Source organism: Suricata suricatta, chromosome 5, assembly GCF_006229205.1.
Source record: "Suricata suricatta isolate VVHF042 chromosome 5, meerkat_22Aug2017_6uvM2_HiC, whole genome shotgun sequence".
Lineage (NCBI taxonomy): Eukaryota > Metazoa > Chordata > Mammalia > Carnivora > Herpestidae > Suricata > Suricata suricatta.
The window spans coordinates 131,442,377-131,467,003 of record NC_043704.1 but is presented as its reverse complement, the minus strand read 5'-3'; the positions used below and the strand labels follow the sequence as shown (position 1 = coordinate 131,467,003).

Below are 24,627 nucleotides of genomic sequence, written 5' to 3'. Positions count from 1 at the left end.
TCACTGAAATGTGAATTAGTTATTTAATATATAAAGAAGTATCTTGATTTTTTACTTAAGCTGATGGTTTTCCAATAAAAATACACAAAGTTGGATATTTTTATGTATTTCTCCAAATGTATAGTAAGTGGAAATTCAAATCAAATTAATAAATTCTTTAACAGTCAAAAGTTATGCATGTCCAACTGATAGTGACTTTACTGTATGATTAGAGCAATGTATTTATTTAAAAAAACTTAATTTTTTAAAATATTTATTTTTAAGAGGGAAAGACAGAGCACAAGCAGGGGGAGGGGCAGAGACAGAGGGAGACACAGAATCCAAAGCAGGCTTCAGGCTCTGAGCTGTCAGCACAGAGCCCGACATGGGGCTCGAACCCACAAACCACAATAAGAGCATGATCTGAGCGGAAGTCAGATCCCTCACTGACTGAGTCACCTAGGTGCCTCTAAAAATTTTTTTTAAGTTTATTTATTTAGGTAGTCTCTACACCCAGCGCGGAGTTGTAATTCACAACCCCGAGACTCAAGGGCTGCAGGCTCTTCTGACTGAGCCTGTCAGGCTCCCTTAGAACAATATTTAATTTGAAATAAACTTGATCAGTTTAAAGATGATAAACTAAGTCATATTACAGTTGTCCTAAATAATGTATTTGTTATCATACACATAGAGTACCCACGGGAACTAATTTTATCTTTTAATATTAGTGATATATCTTTATATTAATTACAGGATGATAATCATTTTTTAGAATGGGAAATGGAAAAAATATATCTCACTCATAATGGCAACCAGAACTTTAAAATGTCTTGAAATAAATATAGCAAAATAGGTACAAAAGCTATATGAAGAAAACTATAATGTTATTGAAGGATATAAAGGAGGAGTTGAATAAATAGAAAAGTGATAGCATGTTTGTGAATGAGAAGACTTTAAGTAAAAAATGTTACTTCTTCCCAAATTAATATGTAGATGTGTTAGGATTCCAGTTATAATCTGAGACAGAGATGCACATGTTAAGAACTGGACACAGTTATTTTAAATTTAGTGCCAAAAAGTTTTACAGTAATTAATGAAAATAATGTAGTGGTTAAGAGCATTGGGTTTGGGCCTGTATCTGTTATTTGAATCTCAGTTCAACTATTTATTAGCTACATAATCCTAGACAATTTACTTAAACTTTCTAAATCTTAGTTTTGTTAGCAGTAAGATGAGGATAGTAACAATATTGGCTTTGTAGTGTTAAAAGCACACTGTGTCAGGGCGCCTGAGTGGCTCAGTCGGTTAAGCGTCAGACTTCAGCTCAGGTCATGACCTCCCAGTTTGTGAGTTCGAGCCCCACGTCAGGCTCTGTGCTGACAGCTCAGAGCCAGGAGCCTGCTTCAGATACTGTGTCTCCCTCTCTCTCTGCCCCTGCCCCATTCATGTGCGTGCTCTCTCTCTCTCTCTCTCTGTCTCTCTCTGTCTCTCTCTCTCTCTCTCTGTCTCTCTCTCTCTCTCAAAAAGTAAACATTAAACATTAAAAAAACACATAGTGCTCACTAAGGGTTCTTGTTGGTAGTTGTGGTGGTTATTACTGGTTATCATTATTAAATATTTTGGAGTTCCCACAGAATTTAGGGGAAGGGGAAAATGATAAAGGCATTTGGCAAAGAATGGTAATTATTCTCTGAATATTCTGTGATCAAGCCAATATAACATTCCCAGTGTGGGAATCAACAGAGATCATTGGAACAAACTAAGAACTGGTCCAGTTACAAATGGATTCCTTTTTTTTTTTTTTTTTAGTGTATTTATTTATTTTGTGAGAGAGAAAGAAAGTGAGTGAGGGGCAAGGGAGGGTAGAGAATGAATCCCAAGCAAGCTCCATGCTGTCAGCACAGAGTCCGCTGTGGGATACAAAGGTCAAAAACCCAACAACCAAAAAGGAGACTAGGAGAAAATAAGTATCAGTGTAGGATTTTTGGAAGCAAATAACTGAAAATCTCATTCAGAATGACTTCAACTCTAAGGATGTTATTAACACACTTTGCAAGGAGTCTAGGGGCAAAATGGTTCTGCAGCATTAGCTAGTTCAGTAGTTCAGACTCCTCGTCAATGATCAAGCTTATTTCTATTTTTCTGTTTTCTCCTTATTGTGTTGTTTATCCTGTGTTGTTTATTGTGTCCTGTTTATCTCTTCATCATGCCCTTTCTTCTTTCCAGTATTTGAAAATACTGAACACAGTAAAGGATTTGATGACAGTGAACCAGATCAATATAAAAGCATCCCAAGTTGTACATTTGTTTCCCATTTTTCATTAGTGGAAGAAAAAAGTCAGTAAAGGAAGTGTTGTCTGTGGAACTTGTTTTCATTATTACAAGGAACAAAAACATAATAACTGAACTCAGGAATTTGTGATGTATGTGGCCCACTGCATTTGTAAGGAAGACAGAATAAGAATATAGAAGGTCAGATTCTGGATAATTTAGACAAAATCAATCAATTACTGAATAAGAAAGTATTATTAACTTTTTCTTGGGAGTCACTTAATAAGACTTAATTCCTCCCTGTACATGTTTAAAGTCCTATAGATTCTATCCATAGAAATAATACCTTGCTAAAGAAGGACTGAATATTTAGCCAGATCAAATTTAAGAAAAAAAACCTTGAGTTTTATCACAAGCTGTTAAAGCTATTATTTTGTACTAGGTGACACCCCGTTTAACATCGACCATATTGTTAATAGTTATGGGATTTTATTGAATTAATGAGACTGTTATCATGTAGTAGAATGTCTTGCTGAGTTAATTGAAACTGCAGAGATTATATAAATGGTATTAATGAACTTTGACTGCCTGATGCCTCAGCTTTAATAAAGACTGCTTGGTGGGCTAAATGAACACAGGCAGATAAAAGAACAGGTTCAATTTTGTGAGCCTACAGGCTGTTGATGAAGAAAACTTCGTTACCTTTATGTTCAACTGGCATGAGTTTGGAGTGCAGTGACTACTAAGGATCCAGCAGGGATAAAGACTTGAAGCAAGCAGAAATGCTGATGGTATAGATGAAAACCAAATACACATTTTGGGAACAAATACACATACCGACAACGTATTATGTTTTATTATGCTTTGCTAAATTATAGCATATTAAATTTTGATCATTCTTTCGAAATAGTTCTCTTTTCCTTTAAAGATGCTTATATACTTGCCACTTGTAATTATTAATCAGGTTTTTCTAGTCTAGAATTAACAGTAAAACCAACAATCTCTTTAAGTCTATTTTAGAAAATATCCTCAGTTTAGTTAGGAGTCAACACTGAATTTGTAAAAGGTTGTCCTAATGATATTCAGGGGACTCTTAATTCTCTTAATTTCCATTGTACAAAGAGCACCCTTATTTACTGATTTGATATATGATTTAATGTTCTCCTTTTTCATTTCTCATATTGTAGTTCAACTTTTACTGATACATTGCTATATGGAGAGGTAGATGTTTCATCAGCCAGGCACCATTTAGTGAACACCTTCTATGTGCCAAGCCTGTGGTAGAAGCTGGGTTTTTGTATCTACACATAGAAATCACTTATCACAGTTCATAATTGTATAGTCATTACTGTGCTTATTTTATTATTGTGTGTCTTGCTCTAGGACTGCAAACGCCGTAATGGTGAGGAACTTGTCCACTTCATTTACGTTTGTGTTCTCAGAGTTATAGGTAGTTAATAATTAATTTTTAGAAAGAGAGAAAGCATGAGTAGGGGAGAGGCAGAGGAAGAGGTAGAGAGAATCTGAAGCAGGCTCCACGGCCAGCATGGAGCTGGACTCAGGGCTCAATCTCACGACTCTGAGATCAGGACCTGAGCCAAAATCAATGGTACGGCTCTCAGCCAGCTGAGTCACTGAGGCAACCATATTTTTGAAATATGACTTTAAAAGGTGAATTATGCATGAACAAATGGAGAATCTGGAGAGAATAGTGTCATAGAAACCAGAAGGAAGAGAAAATTTAAAGAAGGTGGGAAGATCATTTACGAAAGAACTCATTAAGCCAGCCATTAGTTAGAGAATACATCAAGGGGGAAAAGACCCAATCAGAAGATCTCCGCCACCACCAGCAACAACAAAAACCTAGTGAGAAACTAAGCAGTTTTATAAACTTTTGGGGTAGAAAATGTGTTGTTCTTTAAAATATCTATTTTCTTCAAGTTAATGTTAATACAGTGCCAATAGAATTGCAGTATTCTGTTTAGCATTTTATTTAACTACATGATACTGAAGCTTACCTTCTAAGTGAGAATAGGCAACATAATTTTGAGAAAAAAGAATAGAAAATATGGAGGACTAGAATATTTTACAGCTCAAGTCATTAAAATAGTAAAGTTCTTGTCAATAATGGACAAACCAATGGAATGCCAGTAAAAGCCGAGAAAAAACAAGCTCTAGCTATTGATGTATGGTAAAGACGACACTTCAAACCTCTTGGGAGAAGGATGGGTTATTCAAGAATTAGTTGAACTCTTTTGCAGGGAAAAATACCTATTTATCCTTCAGGGCAAAAATAAATACCAGATGGGTAAAGAATTAGCTGTAAAAAAGAAAACTACATACTCCCCTAACCTCGACATAAGGAAGGTCTTTTTAGGCATGGAAGCAAAACAAGAAGCGGTGAAGCATGATGCCTTGATTCGACAGTTTTAAAGTACACACCTTCGCTGCGATGTAAGGTGTCGTCAAGACTGAAAGATAAATGACGAATGTGGAAAAGCATGTGTAACAAAAATGACTAAAGGTTCATATCCTGAATTGGTAAAGAACTGTAACAAATCATCAGAAAAAAGAAAACCCTTCACTAGGAAAAAATGGGCAATTCATTAAATAAAAATAGTCTATAAAATTTTTGTGTCAGTCTCACTAGCATTTAAATAAGGTAAACCATTTGACTATGATATTTTACAGGATTAAAATAAAATAAAACACTACAAATTAGGATGTATGAAGTGGGAACTCTTATGCCCTGAAGTGAGGGAATTCTTTCTGAAGGGCAGCTTAGTTGTAAATATCAGGGACTTTAACTCATTTACCCAGAAATTCTACTTCTAGGGACTTTATCCGAAGTTAATGATCAGAAATAGGCATAAAGATTGCCATACGGGCATCTAACTATTTTTTAATTTCTTTCTTTCTTTTGGTCAGTCAATTCATCCATCCATCCTTTCTTCCATTTCTTCCTTCCTTTCTCATTGGCTTTTTTTTTTTTTTCCTTTTCTCTAGCTACACTAAGTACAAGCACTATAATAAATAGCTTGTACTTTGATGATTAAATTATGGCACTTGGCATTTGGAATACTTTAAGATTATTCCAGGAGAATAAATACCTCATGATGATTTTAAAGCACACTTAGCAGTACTTAATTCCATTTTTTTCTGAATCTCTACCATGCCCTTGTAGGAGATAGTGAAATAGTCATCTAAAGTTTTGTTTATTAAGGACGTGTTTAAGTTACAAAGATTGAAGTGGTATGTGGTAATTAGTCTTAATCACAAGTAACTATTAAATGTATCAGATTATTTTGAACAAATGTCATTAAGTCCTAATCCAAGGCTAGTAAGAACTTAAAAATGAACTCTGGTGCTTCTAGAATATACAGAAGGTTGTGTGACTGCCCTTCCATCATGGGGAATCTCTACTTCCACCAGTGAAACTCTTCTCTTTGCTTCCAGGTTTTATTTTTATTTCCTATAAAGGTGGTGTTTTGTCTTATTTTTTAAATAAAAGATCATCCATAATTATTAAGCATAAGGAAAATGTTAATTTACTCACTGTAAGGCAGAAAAGAACATACTCTATTTTTAATTTGCTAAGTATGTTTTCTGATGCCTAAAGGGAGGAAAACATCTCAGTTAAAAAGCAAATTACTATTGTAGAATACCTTACTTTTCCACAATAATGGATAATTAATGAATTTTTATAATTTTCTTTTAGAGATAACTTAGTAACTAATATCCTTTTTTGTTTCTGTGCCTATTCATGTAATCCATGGGTAACGCTAATATAATGAAAAAGAAAATACAGGGGCGCCTGGGTGGCTCAGTCGGTTAAGCGTCCGGCTTCGGCTCAGGTCAGATCTCACGGTTCTTGGGATCGAGCCCCGCATCCGGCTCTGTGCTGACAGCTAGCTCAGAGCCTGGAGCCTGCTTCCGGTTCTGTGTCTCCCTCTCTTTCTGACCCTCCCCTGCTCGCACTGTCTCTCTCTGACTCTCAAAAATAAATAAAAAGCATTAAAAAAAATTTAAAAAAAAAGAAAAAGAAAATACTATTGGTGAATTCACTAAATGAATTTAATAGTAACCTTATAGTTGAAGTAGATAGGAAAAATATTATGGTAGTTTTCAGATTAAACATGTTGAAAAACATACTTTGAAAACTTTGTTTGCCGTCGTACCTGCTAGAGATTGTTTCTTTTCTTATCCAGCATTTCCAGCTAGCTGACTTCAGCTCTTCCTAAATCTACAGGCATCCTAATTTTGAGCCATTATATAATGAAAACATTGGATGTAATTTCCTTGGGTCTACAGTTCTCAGTTGCCCTTCTTACTGAAGATCTTTACACTGTAGCTCATGATTATAATTTGCATAAATGAAATTCATATTTATGAGTACAGTTCCTGAAGCAACTGACAGGTGCAAGGTTGTCTGCCATGCCAATTTATTGTTTGTTGTGTCATTTAAAAGAGAACTACTCTCCATGTTTTAAAGAAGAACTTGTGCCGTGGTTGAATTGGAATCAAATTTTAAAAGTAAATAAAATCTCATTTTGTAGCTTTTCATTTTATGCATTTCTCTAAAATATGGAAATGTTGATGGCGAGAATCAGTTGAAGAAGCCTTTAACTGAGCCCGCTCTGTCCACTGGTGGGCCCTCAACGTCTTGCCCCTCCTTTCTCTTGCTCTTACGTTTCAGGGCATGCACGAGCTCTTAGCGCCTATAGTCTTCATCCTCCACTGTGACCACCAGGCTTTTCTTCATGCCAGTGAGTCTGCCCAACCAAGGCAAGTTTTTATATGACCTCCCTCTTTTTTTAAGCCTTGCTGTAATCATTTTAACCTGAGAATCTTTTACATGGAAGGTACTTCTGTAAATTGTAAACATTTGGTTGTGTTTCACGTGGCTGATTGTTAATTTCAGTTAATAGTTGTCCTATGGGCCATGGGCAAATTTGTAATCATAATAGTCTTTGCAAATCATAGATCTGTCAAAGTAAGACATATAACTAATGGATCAAGAAGAAGAAATTTTTGTTGTAATGGCAAAGTGCTATTGATTGATAATATTCATATATACCATCCTCTACTGGGCCATTCTTTCACGACTAGCTTCATGAGAACCTTATTTGTCAGATCCTTTCTCCTCAGGTTTGACTGAACTCAGGTCATAAATAGGAGACCAGTACCCCAAAGAACACCAGTCTATAAATAAACAAAAATGGTTTGTCATGTAATTTATCTTTCCAGAAAGCCAGTTTAGTAATTGTATTTCATTTAGGCTAATTGTTAGAATTTGTTTTTTAACTTTAAATGCCCTGATGGCCCAGAGAGGTAGCCTGGAAATATCTGAGAAATGGGTGCTGTGAGATTATAAACTTTTGTCAGAAGTTTCCATAGGCTGATCCATCCATATGCAGAGCACAGAAAATTAACACAACATTTTATGTGTTTATATGATTTCACAAAGAGTCTTTGTTAACTTTTGTTTACTGTATTATAGATTAGTATTTTCTAGTTCATTTTGAGTTTTTTAAATTATACTGAGTTTATTGGATCTGACTAGATCTTACTTACCTTTTCTTCAGTTATTCTAAAGTATGATATGGATGAAGTTAGCATTATGATCCTATTTTCATGCCAGTTTTTATCTTTTTAAAAACGTGTAGACACAGTATACTCATCAGGAAAGTATAAATGATTGAAAGTTACTTTTAAATAATTTGGACATGCTGCTTTAGCAGTTTCAAGAAATAAATTTGAAAGAGGTACTGTCACTGATTAACGGGTGTTAAAATATAATAAAAACTGAAGCTGTTAAATGAAAAAGAATGTTTTGGTATGGCATATTTGACCAGTAAGTAAATATTTGTTTTGTTTTGTTTTAGGAAAACAAAATAGATTGTGAAGCAATCAGTTTATTCCAGATCAGGCACATGCAATGAATATATTGTCACGTTTTTTATTTGTTATTTGGAGCAATTAGATACTTCATTGTGGTACAGACAAGGCACCTAGTTTGTTTTTGATCTTAATAGAAAGAGAAGATTTCATTTGTTAATGGAATTGCTTCTTTCACTTAGGATGATTTTTTTTTCATTTGCACATTGTATGAAAGTTGGCTTGTGAGTATAGGATAAGGTAACCTCTGTATCACCTTCAACTAAAAATTACACATTTTGATTCTTTGTATTACTTTTTAAGTGAGGAAATGAAAACTCTCTTAAACCCCGAGTATCTGGAACATGATGCCTAGTAAGTACAAAAGCTTTCTTTTTATGCTAATTTTTATGCCATTTCTACTTTAATGAGGATTTAGCACTGTATTATTTTTCTAATTTTTAGTGCGATGTTCTCACAACTTATGGAAACTGCCGAACCTTGGTTTTCTACTTTTGAGCATGATGGTCAAAAGGTAAGTATCATAGTCCAGATCTTTTCAATGTATTTGGGGAAACAAATGATTTCAGGAAGTAGGAACATCTAATCAGAGAATCACAGCCATTATTGTTACTATAAAAAACCAAAAATTTAAAAAATACTTACAGAACGAGATTGAATTCGGGATCTAAACCATATTCCTAGTAATATTGGCAGATGTATGATGGTAATATAAGAAATTTCATATAAATAGAAATTTTATTTTATATGTATATATATATTATCCGTGCAATAGAACTGCTTAAAAATTATTGTAAATTTTAAAGGTAGTGCCTTTATCTACTTGCTCTGTTGTTATCCCAGTGAGTTGATAGACATATTGTTACTGAAGTGCATAGATTAACTTTGTATCAAATAGGTTGTCTTAGTTTTACTAATGCATCACTATTAAATTTACACACTTAGCGTCAATACCGTTTATCCTTACTCTCATTATTTTTTTCTTATTCTTTTTAACTATAAATTTTATTGTGTGATGTAACTGATACACCATAGCATTCTTCTTTTTAATGTATACAATTTAGTGGTTTAGTTTATTCACAGGATTGTACAAATGCCCCTACTGTGTAACTTGGAAATATTTTCATCACCACAGAAGGAAATCCCACACCCATTAGCAGTCACTGCATTGTCCTACTCCCTGGGGTCTCTGGTTTCACTGATGTGCTTTCACTTTCTATGAATTTGCCTATTCTGAACATTTCATATAGATGGAACCACATAATATGTGGCCTTGTGTGATGGACTGTTTTCACTAACGTAATGTTTTCAGTGTTCACTTTGTTGTAGCACATTTCATTCTTTTTTGTGGCTGAGTAATATTTCATGGTGCAGATTTTGGTTTTCTATACATCTGTTGATGGACATTTGGGTTTTTCCCCTTCCTGGCTATTAAGAGTAATGTTGCTATGAACATGTGTGTGTTAACTTTGTGTCAACGCATCTTTTCAGTGCTCTTGGCATTCCTCTAGGAGTAGAATTGCTGAGTTAACTGACATTTTAAACAAACATATATGTTAACTTAGACCATGATTGTGTTTTCAGTGTTATTACACAATATCAGAAAAATTGCCAATTATTCTGGCAAGGGATATCACTAAGAGTTTTTGGTATATTTTTTTCTATATGATTCACTTACTTTACATTTGTATGATTGACTGCATTCTGGTTAGTAACCATATATTCTTCTGTCACTTTATTCCATCTTTTAAAAACAGAAATGGATAACTAATGCTTTTTATGCCTTTGGTCTAGATCAGGACAGACTACTGCCTGCAGGCCAGTTTGGCCTGCCATCTGTTTTTACACAGCGTGGGAGTTAAGCATGGCTTTTACATTATTAAGTGGTTGAAAACTATCAAAAGAAGAATAATATTTTGTGACATATGAAAATTATATGGAATTCAAATTTCTGTGCCCATAAAAAAGTTTTATTGGGATACAGCCATGTCTGTTTGTTTCCATATTGTCTATGGCCACTTGCTCATTACAACTGCTCATTTCAGAGTTGAGTAGTTGCAACACAGTCTATGACCTGTAACGCTTAAAATATTTACTGCCTGGCCTGTACAGAGAAAATTTGCTGACCTTCAGCCCAGATGATAAAGTCTTTCTTCAGCAATGTGTCAACATATTACGTCCTATGAGGATTATAAGAGGTGAAACTTGTAAACATATTTGATGAACTATTTTTGTTTTAGAACAATGACTTTATATTTATTTTTGTCAAGTGATTTGATGAAGCCATAGACTTAGGTGAAAATCAAAATTTTGAACAAAAAGTATTTTAATACATTTAAGTATAAGCGTCATGATCGTGCAGGGGTTATTTGCATCTTATAACTGTTACACAGTGTCTGAGAAACTGAACGATAAAAATATAGCATTACCACTTTTCAGTTTCACCCATTCATGTTGACATCACTGAGTCAAGTTCATGAATATGGCTGAGACAGCACAAGAAAGGATATCCATTTTATCAAGGAACATATAGATATGAAAATTTATATTGATTGCTTGCGTATATCAATAATATATTCCTAGGAAGCGTATCTAATGAACCCCTTGTTCATCCTCCCCTTTTAAATCTATGTCTTGATTCTATTGCCTTTTTTGAAAAAAGTTTGAGAACTTAATACACTTCTCTTTCAGTTCTTCTATCACTGTGTATGTTGCTTAGGTCAGCAGACATACTTTCCATGAGACATTTTTTTTTAATAAAATGTAAAGAAATTTATTTTTTTTAATAGTTTATTGTCAGATTTGTTTCCGTATAACACCCAGTGCTCTTCCCCACAAGTGCCCCCCTTCATTACCACTACTTCCCTTAACCCTCGGTTTGTTTTCAGTATTCAATAGTCTCTCAGGTTTTGCGTCCCTCTCTCTCCCCAACTCTCTTTCCCTCTTCCCCTCCCCCTGGTCCTCCATTAGGTTTCTCCTGTTCTCCTGTTAGACCTATGAGTGCAAACATTTGGTATCTGTCCTTCTCTGCCTGACTTATTTTGCTTAGCATGACACCCTCAAGGTCCATCCACTTTGCTACAAATGGCCAGATTTCATTCTTTCTCATTGCCATGTAGTACTCCATTGTATATAATTATACCACGTCTTCTTGATCCATTCATCAGGTGATAGACATTTAGGCTCTTTCCATGATGTGGCTATTGTTGACAGTGCTGCTATGAACATTGGGGTACATGTATCCCTATGTGTCAGCACTTCTGTATCCATGACTTTCTTAATGAAGAAAGCAGTGTGTTGGTTTGCATGATGGTGTAAAATTATCTCGCCAAATCCCTACAGTAGCTTGTGGACTTGCACTGACTGATCCACCATGTTTTGAGTACCACTTAATAAGTGGTTAGAAAGGCTGCTAGGTGTGTCGATACTTGTAGCTGTCCCATTTGATGAGAGCTGTGAAATGCAGATAGTATTTTTTACTATGATAAATCCTGAACATAAGGAATATCTAATATTAGCTATTTTCTCTTTTGTTTTCCCTATTAGATAAGCTGTTTATCATTTAAGTTATCATGAGCATTACTTGTGAGTTTCTTAAATTTAAGAAATTTTGTTGTAAGCATCAGTACAGGGGACATCTTTTCGAAGTATAGTTTGTGTACACCTGAGGTTCTTAGGCTACTCATGAGTCTCTATGAAGCATTTGAAAAATGGACTGCACATCCTATTTATTGATTTAGTGACGACTCATTCTGTTCAACCTGGAAATTGATTGCATGATTTCATGAAGTTAAACATTTTTAACAGGTTAATTTAGGATCAGTTCTCTCCAAAGCCAATGATTGTATCTCTTCAGAAGTATGTTTATTTAAGACTTACAGAATGACGAGCTGTAGTGACCTGTGTCTCAGATGGTTGATAGAAGCCATGCCTGAGGCTCAGTGCCCCACCCCCCCCAGCTCAGCACCCCCCCAGCTCAGCAGCCCCAAGCTCAGCGCCCCCACCCGAGGTCAGCAGCACCCCCAAGCTCAACTCCCCCCCAGCTCAGCGCCCCCCTGACACAGTACGGTATCAGCCACGCATTAGCGAACTACATGAGTAAAATGAGTAAAATGTTGAATTGTTCATTTTTTTTGAGAGAAAGAGAAAGCATGCACATGTATACACACAGGCGGGTGGGGGAAGGGCAGAGGGCCCAGCTCCAGTGCTGGGCTCTATCTCATGACTGTGAGATCATGACCTGAGTTGAATGAAATCAAGAGTCGAAGGCTTAGCTGACTGAGCCACCCAGGCGCCCTGAATTCTTCATTTTTAAAGGAAAGTTGGTTTCAGAGTAAACACTATCTTTTGAATGGGAATGATGTCTTACAATTAACATGAATTTTCCCCTCCCAAATTATTTCAATTTAATATCAGTAGGGAAAATGTTAACAAGAATTACAGATTTTTTTAAATTATAGGACCCTATCATTTGTAGAGAATATTTGAAAATATAAAATGAGAAAAAGATGTCTTGGTTGTATTATTGTTATAATGAATGGCCACAATATAGAGGAATCTTTTTATTCTGTCTGTACAAATTAACAGAAACTAGTTGAACCATAAAAACCAGTATGGTATTATATTCCATATCCCTAAATGCCCTGTAGGAAGTACCAAGGACTACATTTCTTTTTAAGACTTGAAATGATCCTGGAAACACAGATGGAACCTCCTCCAGGAAAAAAAAAAAACCATGCCCCTCCTCTCCTCTGTGCTTTGTACCAGCCTGATTGGTCATTGCTCCTACGTGGAATTATGTTTTTTCCGTTTGTCTTCCCCTTCCCTGCCCCTACAAGGACAAGAGCTTTATCTTCTTTATATTCATGCCCCTGAATGTGGTCCAGTGATGAAAAGATGATGTTCCTTTTAGAGATCTCACAGTTTAGGAGGCAGAGAAGTAAAAATGGATACTGTAGTAGTAAAGATGATGAAATAGAACCTGACACTTGAGCCAAATCTTTAAATACACTGAGGGAGCTCCTTCATGGGAGCCCGGGGGAGGGGATCTTTGAGGTAAAAGAATGGCTCCCATTTCTGGGAGCACAGTGAGAGGAGAGGCTGCCCAGGTAATGAAAGGCCTCATAGACCTCGCTCAAGAATTTGCCTTTTATTTTTTGCTTTTGTTTTCTTTTCCTGAAAAGCCATTAAAAAAGTTTTAAGGAGGGAAATTTGGCATAATCTAATATCTATTTCAGATTACCAGGCATTTTTGGGAGATAGATTTACACCAGGGCACCTGGGTGGCTCAGTTGGCTAAACATCTGACTTTGGCTCAGCTCATGTTTTGTGGGTTCACGCCTGGCATTAGGCTCTGTGCTGACAGCTTGGAGCTTGGAGCCTGCTTCGTATTCTGTCAGTTTGTCTGTCTGTCTCTTTCTATTTCCCCACTTGTGCTTCCTCAAAAATAAACAAACATTAAAAAAAAATAAACGAATGAGTAAATAAATAAAAGCAGACCAAATTAGGGTGAGACCAGGTAGGAGGAAAGAAATGATTAGGACCCCAAACCAGGTTATAACAGCTGAGCTATAGGAGAGGAGACCTAGAGTATCTTGAGTTGTTCTGAAGAGCTAAAATTGGCAAAGCAGGTGTTCGTGTTGGAGCATGGGTTGAGGTAGGTGGGGGAAAGGATGAACATGTATTTGAGCAGAATATGATAAGCTCAATTCTGGGCCTCTTGTATTAGAGACCCTTTTGCAACCTTAGATTCCTTGCCAACATGTGAATGTATGGGAGAGAACCCAAGAGGATTCTGTGTTATGAATACAGATTCAGAAGTCTACGGAAAATGGGTATTGGTTGAAGCACTGTATATGAGTGAGATCAGGCAGGGAATCACATGCAAGTAGAGAATTAAACTAAGACCAGACCCATGTGAAAAAGCAGCATTTGCAAAGCAGAAACAGAAGTTTGAGCTAGAGAAATAGAATGGGGATGAGTGGTAGGCAGGCAGTCCCAAGAGAATGATGATGTAAATCCCAAGATTTGAGAGGTAGAAACTCAGCATAAGAAAGGGTCACACAGGTGCACCTGGGTGGCTCAGTCGGTTAAGCATCTGGCTTCTGCTCAGGTCATCATCTCACGGTTTGTGGGTTCGAGCCCCACGTCGGGCTCTGTGCTGACAGCTCAGAGCCTGGAGCCTGCTTCAGATTCTGTGTCTCCCTCTCTCTCTGACCCTCCCCTGCTCGTACTATCTCTCTCTGTCTCTCAAAAATAAATAAAAGACATAAAAAATTTTTATAACAAAAGGGTCAGACATAATAGAAGGAAATTATCAGACACAGTTGAAGTTTACACAAAAGCATTACAAGGGGTATAGATACATCTTTCTTAACATGGGCTGAGGAATGGGAGAAAGGAAAGTTATAGTCAGCCTACATAGTTGTTTTTTGTTTTTATTTAAGCTCAGCTATATTCTTAGTCTGGAGAGTTTAAAAATCTTCCTACTCAGCTATTTTAATTAATCAAAGGACAGTTAGAAAATACCTTCTTTTCTAATACTAGTTTCCTTTTTTCCTGACATTATTATAGTTTTGAGGGTTCAAAGTAAAGCAGTTTCCATTTGCTGTTTTTCATGTTTAAGTTTTGTGTTACAAGAAATACCTTTTCATTGGAGTATTCCATTTAGGTTTGATGGCTGATTAGACAAATTGTCTGTAAACAAGTAAACTAGCAGCCACTGTAACAAATTATCTTGAAATATTTAATTTAATAATTTCATATTTAATGTCACCAGAGAAACTGGTCAAGGGAATACAGGTAGAAAATATTTTAGGAGGCATTTCCTGGCCTTTACTTTATGAGCACAGTTCATCTGTATGACAATCAGCATATGATTCCACAGCTTTGGTCATGAGATGATTCTCATGAGTTTTTGGTTCCTATTGAAGCTTCTGTTGATAAGTACATTCAAGAATGATGTCCACACATTTGCTCATTTCATACTGAAATAACACATGCTCCATTTTTTCTGTTTTTAGGGAAAAGAAACACTGATGACTCCCATCCCCTTTGCTAGACCACAGGATTTAGGGCCAACAATTGCTATTGTTACTAAAGTCAACCAGATCCAGGATCATCTACTGAAGAAGCATGACATTGAGCTTTATATGCACTTGAACAGACTAGAAATCGCACCACAGATATATGGGTTGTAAGTACAAAAGTTTAAGTTTCAGCTACATCTGATTATGACTGAGGGTGTTTTCTGTATGTCTCAGATCCGTAGAAGTAAGAGCTGGAATTGTTCCAGCTCCATTTCATTTCCTAGGCCGGTTGTGCTCTATGTGCCAGGCTCTGTGCTCCTTCCTTTCACAGGTGATATTTCATCTAATATTCCCATTAACCCTGTTTATTGAGTGTCATACCAGGGAAGAAACTAAGGCTAACATTGTGTTTATGCACATTAAATAGTGAGGTCATGATTCAGATCCAGGAAGGATTGGCTCCATAATCTGCAGAGTCCACTGCAAAATAAAAGTGAATGTCCCCTTGGGAAAAAAAATTAGTAAGAATTTCAAGATGGCAGCAGCAGATCCTTAAACAAAGCATTCTAAGTAGTACAGGGTCACACAGGTCATACACACATAAAGCCAGCCCCATACCCAACCAATCCTGTAGTATATCCATGTGTTTTCCATTGTATTGGGAATTGCATTTCTAAAAGTGAGCTGAATGTCCCTCACAGCAAACACAATGTGGTAATCACCTTCAGCCATGTGACTTTTGTAACATGCTGTGGCAGAAGAATGGGGGGGGGGCCAAGCAGTTCTCAAATACGTGTGTTGATGTTTGTAGGTGTGTTTAATCAGTGGCTTAATAGGATGCATAGGAAAATTAGAAAGATTGCAGTCATAATAAATATTAATTTGTTGTGTAGTGCTACAGACATTGAAATAATAAGACATTCATATCCAATGCTGGACAGTTTCTTGGTAGGTATTTTCTGCAGTTCCCATCTCTCAATTAGGTAGAACATGGAAAATTGAGAAGATATTATTAAGATGTACATAGTAGATGCTCAGTAAATATGAATTCATTATTTGAATTACAAAGAATTTCAAGCAAGCCAGAGGTTTAAGATCAGAGCAGAGGTTGTGTATTTAGCCCAAAGAAATATCAATGAGTGTTTTCTTTATGTTCTCATGTTACACACAGTCTTTCACTGATAAAAACTCTGCTATCTATCATCTCTGGAAGCCCTGAACTGTGATTAAAGATGTCTGCTTTTCTGTTTTAATGATGCTTATTTTCATTTCTGGGACTGAAACATTGCGAGCAGCTCCCTCATTCCCATCAGAAATGAGCAAGTTGTGGGTAACATGAGTATTGGGCAGTACTATAAGTTATTAATGAATCGTTATTTACACTTAAGCATCTGGCTAATGTGTTTGTGATTATAGATCAAAAATTTTATTTTAAAATAGCTGGTGGCAAGGTCAGGAGTTAAAGTCTATATTCCTCTCCATTGTGCACTCAAAGAAGTGGTTTGTTCAGATACAAAAGCCTATTTTACACCCTCAAAAATTATTTACTAAAGCCTAGATATTGGTCTTAAATATTGGGGAAGGAATTAATGTTGGACATACTTATCATTTCTTTGAAATGCTTTATTGTTTATTCCCTCTTTGTCTGAGCTGGTGCTTTACATTGCAGTGGTGGGTGGCATGGGCTTGGGTATGAGGATTTATAAAACCAGGGAGCTCCAGGTTCCTTTCAGACATTAGTTGCCATCAGCTTTCTCTTCATCATAATGATTCATAGAGCTTCTTTGACATCCAACCAGCACCTTCCCAATAAAATTCCATGATCCATGACATAATCATTCTTACTCCTTTAAGCTTTATTTTTCAGTGGTAACCATAGCTGACTCATTTATCCCATTATTTTAGTATAGAATCTCATCTGCATTAACTGAAAATACACATATTTTTTAATCTTTGAAAAAGTCACTCATTCTCTCACTTGGTCTATACTGCATTTTATATTGCAAGGAGTTTATTCACTTCATTTATTAAATTTGTTTGTATTATTTTTATTTGTGGGGCACATATGGCTGAATTTTCCTTTGTCTTTATGCCACTTTCAGTTGTACTACTCATCTGTATATTTCTTGTTGATGACTATTAGAATTTTTGAGGCCAAAGAAAAATATGAATATAGTTTGAAATAGCAGTTAGAAGCATAGGCTTTGAAATGAAACAGATCTGTTTAACCATTTTGATCTTTGGTATCTTTATTTATGAAATGGATATTGAAAATAATGGTACCTACTTCAACGGGTGACTATGAGAATTAAATAATACAGAGATCATAGTGCTCAGTATGTAGTAAGCATTCAATATATGTTGGCAGTGTGTCTGTTATCATCATCTGTCATTACCGTTCCCCGGTTAAGAGGTCAGGGCTCTGTGAATGTGATGTTCTGCGTGTTTCATGAACCTTTCCACCTCTGGTTTGCTATGTTGTCCTCACCAAAGCATATGAATAGCTTCTACGTAGGTGGAAACAGAACAGCTGTCCTTCAGACCATTGCTTCTAAAGAGCCAGTATAGAGCTGAGGAGTCAACTTCTAGAAACAGATTATAGCAGTTTGACACAATAATTTTGTGTTCCTAAGGCTAAAAGAATATTGTAGGTTTATACTTCATGGAAATGAATTGAAATATTTTGTTTTGTTTTGTTTATGTCATAAAAGTAATACTAATCTAAGTAATTGATGCTACTGTCCATTCCTGTTGAAATAAAGTTGGTAATTTAGGCTGACATTGAGTAATAATGCTTAAAAACAATTAGTTTACGCTTTGAGTATATTATCCTCAAGTGGACAAATACAAAATAATCAGTTTTCAGTTAATAAAAACTGCTCTTCTTTAAGATACTAGAATCCATAATTGGCATCATCTAAAATGTGCTTTACATGCCATTGTCTTACAAAATTTTGATTTTCCTCTTTTTAAGTGGTTATTTATTTATTTTGAGAGAGAGAAAGAGAAGGAGAAAGAATGTGTATGCATGCATGAGGGAGGGACAGAAAGAGAGAATCCCCAGCTCAATCCGAATCTGCCAGTGCAGAGCTGGATGTGGGGCTCATTCCCATGAACCGTGAGATAATGACCTGAGCTGAAATCGAATCTGATACTCAGTTGACTGAGTTATTCAGGTGCCCCAGAATTTTGATTTTCAAACACGTATTTTCTTGTATACTAAAATGTTTTAACAAAACTAGAAAATGATATATTAAAAATGTCAATAATGAATGTATCAATGGGAAATGTTATCAATATTAACAATTTGCACAGAATGGGGAATAAATCATATGTGTTCATTACACATATGAGGAAAGTGTTAGCAAAATGAAATTATAGTCCTATTAAGTCCAGGTTTCTTATTCTAGTAAATCTTAAAAAGTTTCATGGTACCTTAAAATTTGTTTAAATCTGCTTTATAATATGGTTATAATTATCATTGAGAGATTTTGCAATTACTCCATTTTTAGAGATAGTTTTGGTTCTGTTTTTTCGAAGAGAATATATGTGGATATCCCCTGATGTGGCAGATGCACCATATACAAATCTACTTATTGTATTTTGCTAATAAATTTATTTAACAAAATTAGAGTTAACAGTATGAAAATATTAATTGTACTAACATTGGCTAAAATCATTTTGAATTAGCTTATCTTAACTTTAAGTAAATTGATATTTATCTAGAAATGTGGGAATTAAATACCCATGAGATCTTGAATATTATATATAATAATTTGCCTACTAATGCTATTATTTTATGTACTTTAGTACATTATCCCCTGGATAATTGTAGCTGATTTTGTGTTACAAAATGTTAAATCAATCAACTTACTATTTAGTTTAAACAAAGTTAATTTGAAGTTAAATGTGGTGTTATAAAATGATATGTCCTAAAAGTAATTTACACTGTTTTTCATTAACTTTATGAATGATTGCTCCTGTTGCACTTTGATCAAAGTTTCTCTTGCTTTAATTCAAATAATTAACATTTTGAATTGTCTTTTGTTTGCCAGTTATTGGTGGGTATTAGACTTTTAAAAATTAAGTTTGTAGGGGCCTGTCAATGCATACTGATTAATATCCAGAGTAAATATTGACTACATTACTTCTAACTTTCCAAGGTAATTTCTAAGAGATTTTTTTTTTTTTTTTTGGCATCTTCATTGTTAGTTTGAGAATAGGAATGTGCTGTGATTTCATCACTAGGGGTTGTTTTTGTGCAAAAGCCTCTAAAGTACCAGTGTCAAAGTTCCATCCCTGAGTATGTGCTTGTTTGAGTCCCAAAGACTCTTAATCACAAGAGACTGAAGTATAAGGACTGAATACCATATTCACTTAATCCCATAATCCTCTTCTATAGACCAAAAATTGAAGTTTAAAAATAACAATTTTTGCTAGGCCAGAGTAACTATGTTTTATTATCACCCTTAAATATATTGAATCTGTATATTTTCAACCACATTTTTACTTTGATATAAATAGAATACATAATAAGCATCTGTGGGATATGCAATTAATGTCACTTTTGAGGAAAGGCCCTCATAACACACTTGGGCTTTGGCATTCTTAAATTATGAGCTCTTTACAACACTCATGGGATAAATTTCATATCTCCCAAATGTTTATTATACATCTCCATTTCCCTTATTTCCTGTTTTCTGGATTAGCAGTTGTTTTGCTGTGGTGGTTTATAGTGATTTAATTGGGGAGGTTCTTGGTTACTGATTAATAATCTGCTAAATTTTATAATTTTAAAATATTTATATCATAGTATATTCTAACTCATATCACAGTGTAATTATATATGACTACTAAGTTTTGTAAATCTATATTTGAAGTATAAACATGTAATAAAAAATATAATTCTTAGTCATCAAAGTCAGTACAATTACCCACGTTAAAAATTCTGTCTCTCAATAATTTAAACAAATAGGCTTCTATTCTAAACACAGTTAATGATTGAAATATTTTTTCAGTGAGTGTTGTGTTATGTTATAATGTTATACATTAAATGTAAAATCTTAATGACAGACTAAAAGGTGAAGATCCAGTGATACCTTATCTTACACCACTGAATATTCCCCCAGAATTACTCCCTTTGGGAAAAAAATGTTTTTTTTTCTTCTTATATGAAGAATTATCATTATTAAAAATCATGGAGGAGAATAATACATTATTTGAAATAATGATTAATAATTGTTAATATTCATTGTTTCCTGTGGGCTAGGCACTGTACTAAAGGCTTTACATAATTATTTTACTTATTTTCACAACACATTGGGATGGGTACTATTTTCCCCATTTTGTAGATGAGAACAATCACAGCTTATAAAGGCTTATTTATATCAGCTGGCTACCAAGCATCTTTGAAGTCTTTGAGGCTTTGAACTCTTGAGTCTATGTTCATACTTGAATTTGAGGAGGACTAGGAGTGTGGTAGAAAGTCCTTCGGGTTAGCTTGGACCGTGAGCCAAACTTGGGGTGATTAGATAACAGCAAAGACCTGGCAGATGGCATGAGGCCTGGAATCAGAGGGGTTTTATTGGTAGTGATCAGAAACAAGCCTGCGAAGGAGGAAATGGAAAAATCGAGGGCGCTGGAGAGCCTGCGGCCCACAGCAGTGGAGTTAATTGATGACATAGAAAAAATAGAATCTGTACTGACAAAATAATCTTGCCTTTTAAGTAGACAGAGGCCATGCACAGATTTAGGAAAGGAACCATCCACATGCCTGTTTAGGTAAAAAAAAAAATATATATGTTTTTCACACTGAAAAGTAAGTAAACATTAATAATTCCAGCAAGAGGAAAGCAAATCTTCAAGGACTGCTAGAAGGCAGTGTAACCAGTTAGATAACGCCATGTGTATACAGCTGAATGAAGGTCAAAATAATCATCTGAAGAGCAGTAAAAGTAAATTTAAAATATTTTTGGATCTTTGATCTACTTAATTCTTTGTTTTTTTAAATGTCTGTTTGTTTATTTTGGGAGAGAGGGAAGGGGATAGCGAATCCCAAGCAGGCTGTACACTGTCAAGGCAGAGCCCAACACAGGACTCAAACTCCGGAACCGTGAAATCAATGATCTGAGCCAAAATCAAGAGTTACACACTCAACAGACTGAGACACCAGAGACGCCCCATTTGTGACTAGCTTTTTTCAAAAAGTTTTTAATGTTTATTTATTATTTTTTTTTTTTTTGAGAGAGAAACAGGGTGTGAGTGAGGAAGGGGCAGAGAGAGAGGGAGACCCAATCTGAAGCAGGCTCCAGGCTGTGAGCTGTCAGCACAGTTTGAGGTGGGGCTCAAATCACTGAACCATGAGATCATGTCCTGAGCCAAAGTTAGACATTCAACCCACTGAGCCACCCGGCGCCTTGTAACTTTTATGTGCTAAATACAATTATGTGACCTATAAGACTCACTGGTAAGAATAACAAAAGCAAACGAACAAGTGCTGAAAAAGGAAACATAAAACAAAATGATAAGTACTGTCAAACATTAGGTACACATAAATGCTTTAAGCTTGCCTAATAAAAGACAAAGATTCTTGATTGGCTTTATAGACAAATTCAACTATATTATACTTAAGAGAGACCACTAAAATAAATTGATATGGTTTAGTAAAAGGAATACAGGAACAATAATGGTACAATAAAAATTCCTTGGAACAAAAGCACTGAAAGAGTATTCTTTATTGATAAGATATTTAGTTAGTAATAGCTTTGAGTTTTGGTGTATAAGATCTATGACAGCAGGAAGTTTGTCTGTCTGCTTCATTAATTTATCCAGATGCCTCCTTAGCAGAACCTGGTACATGGTAAGCAGTCAGTAAATATTTTTGAATGGATGAATGAATGAAAAGGAGTTAAAAACAAAAGGAAAGATCATAAACCAATTATATAAGGAACTGATTATTCAAAATAGAAAGTTTTCTATTTTGAGGAACATCAACCTGTAAGTGCAGATTTTTAAAAATTCAACTAAATCATTAGTAGAAAGCATACATAGATACATGCATGAGCTAATCTTTCAATGAGCATAGATTTTCTAAGAAAAGTAGCATTGAAAGACATTTCAGAGAGTTAAGTTTGAAATTCGATGACTCCAAAATTTCATTCCAATAAAATTCAATGCAAAGACTAATTTTTTAAAAAAAACTTGCAACATATAGAAAGGCAATATGTAAAGAAATTAAAAGCAAAATTCTGTTTTTTATATATATCAACTCTTAAATTTAGTAAGAAACCATTTAACCTATACAGTAGAAAAATAAAAACCAAAAATGCATAAGAAAAAATAATAAATATAGTGAAATATAAAGATTTCAACTATTCAAATATTTAAAGAATTAGAAATTAAACAACAAAATACAATTTTTCTTTATATTGATAAGGATTAGAAGAAATTTTAATTGATACTGATACAATTTGGGAGACAATTGGGAAAGTGAGTCATGTGACTGATAAAGTTGGACTCTTTGAGTCATGATTCTACTTATAAGCTTATAGACTTGTTAGGGAGCACAAGGCCCAGAGGTATGGCTTTAAAGATGTTTATCACAGTGTTATTTATGATATGAAGTAAAAATTATTTCTAATTACAAAGGAAATAATAGGGTAAATAAATCCATTTGATGAAATATTATGCCATATTTAAGTAATATATTTGTGGACCATGTAATCCCAAGAAATGATGCCTATGATATAATGTAAGTGAAAACCCAAGAAGAAAAGCCACATATATTCTGTGTTCCTAGGTTTAAAAATCATAGATGTTTTTATATGAAAGTTAGACTGGAAGCATTGTTAACAGTTGTTATCTCTGAGAAGGAATAATGGATGGTGTTTATTTTCTTTTTAATTATTTTCTCAGTTGTCTCTATTAATCATGAATTGATTTTATAAGACAAAAAATGTGAGGGCAAAAATAAGAATATACTTAATTACTGTTAATAAGCACATATGTTGACATTCAGAAAACTAAAACACTTTAAAAATGTATTTAGATTATTGTCAGTAAGATTTGAGGAATGAAAGAAAATGGAGGACATGGCCAGAACATGTAACATGAAGAAAAATCTGTTTTTAACATTTATAATGCAATAGAATATATTTACCTCTAATATCTAACAATATTTTAGAACTTTAAAAAAGTAGATAATCTGTAATTCCTTAGAAAGGGAGATTGTTTCTATATGGAAGTATGTTCACCAGAACGATTTAGGCAAGGTACAGCTGTGTTTTCTGTCAAATGGCCAGTTTAGAGAAAAACTTGTGACTGAACATTTCAGTCTCATCATTTTCTTATAATATTCCTTTCTCAAAATGGAGAATTTGTAGGCTAAAAGATACTACATTTAAGCTGAAATGTAGCTTTGTGTGACAACCATGTTCAAAGAGTACAGAGGAGTCCGTTGCCGTCCAGGAGGTCTGGCATGAGGTCTCTGGAAGCAGGCCATTGGGCTTTGTCATGGGTCTTGCACAGAATCCCAGCATCCCAAGGTCTTGGAAGGTCACTCCTCTTGCTAATCATGAAATGCTTTAATCTTAGTTGCAACATCTGTATTAAGTAATTGAGTATCTCACCTTGGCCAATCCCTTGTTGGGGGGCTTGGTACCATGACAGACAGCTTATTCCATGGCAGATTTCACTCATCTCTACTATATCTCTAGGTATGATATAACAAATATTTAAATCTCAAATAAGTATTAGGCAGTTGTGCACAAGGAGCTTATTGCACAGAGAGAAATGACACTTGAAGTAATATAGAAATTAAATCATGACTTTAATATTCACTCCACTGCCTATTAAAGTTCTATCTGGGTAGTCAAGATAACTGTTATAATGATTAGTGTGGTATATATATAAATAATGTTATTTTGCTATAATTAAAGCAGAATTATACACAACATGCTGTAGGAGCACAAAAGTGGAACATTATCAGGAATGCATTTGGCTGCAATTAATAGAAACTCAACCAGTAACGGCCTGAACAAATGGTCATATATTATTTTTGTTGTTATTTTTTTCCTAAAAAGCAACAAGCCTGTACGCAGGCAGATACCGGTTCAGTGGCTCTACAGTATTGAGATGGGCAGATTCTATTGGTCTTTGTTCAGGATTGTGCTAGCTGATGTCAAGATACTTCTATAGCTAGATGTCAGTCAGTTGTTTACCGGGTAGTAGTTCAGGCTACTATTTGTACAAGAGACTGATGCCAGTATTACTTGCCCTCTTTGATTAAGCAAGACAGAAACTTTCCCAGCAACTACTTCCAGCAGACATAGGCTGAAATCTCATTGGAATTTAGGTACATGGCCAACCCTAGATATAACAGAGGCTAAGAAAGCAGGGAGTAGGATTTATGGTTACCTTAGATCAGTCGAAGTTGAATTTGCTTAGCATTATA

The 24,627-nt window shown here is 35.0% G+C and overlaps 1 protein-coding gene across 2 annotated transcripts in view; it reads left to right on the top strand.

The window, feature by feature from the left end:
* Positions 1 to 24,627, top strand: part of TBC1D5 (TBC1 domain family member 5) — a 486,227-nt gene that overhangs the window by 264,887 nt on the left and 196,713 nt on the right. For both annotated transcript variants that reach the window (XM_029940340.1, XM_029940339.1), the window contains 4 exons: positions 6,947 to 7,035; positions 8,452 to 8,502; positions 8,593 to 8,662; positions 15,171 to 15,343. In XM_029940340.1, the coding sequence (XP_029796200.1) occupies positions 6,947 to 7,035; positions 8,452 to 8,502; positions 8,593 to 8,662; positions 15,171 to 15,343 (383 nt within the window). The remainder of the gene's footprint in view (positions 1 to 6,946; positions 7,036 to 8,451; positions 8,503 to 8,592; positions 8,663 to 15,170; positions 15,344 to 24,627) is intronic.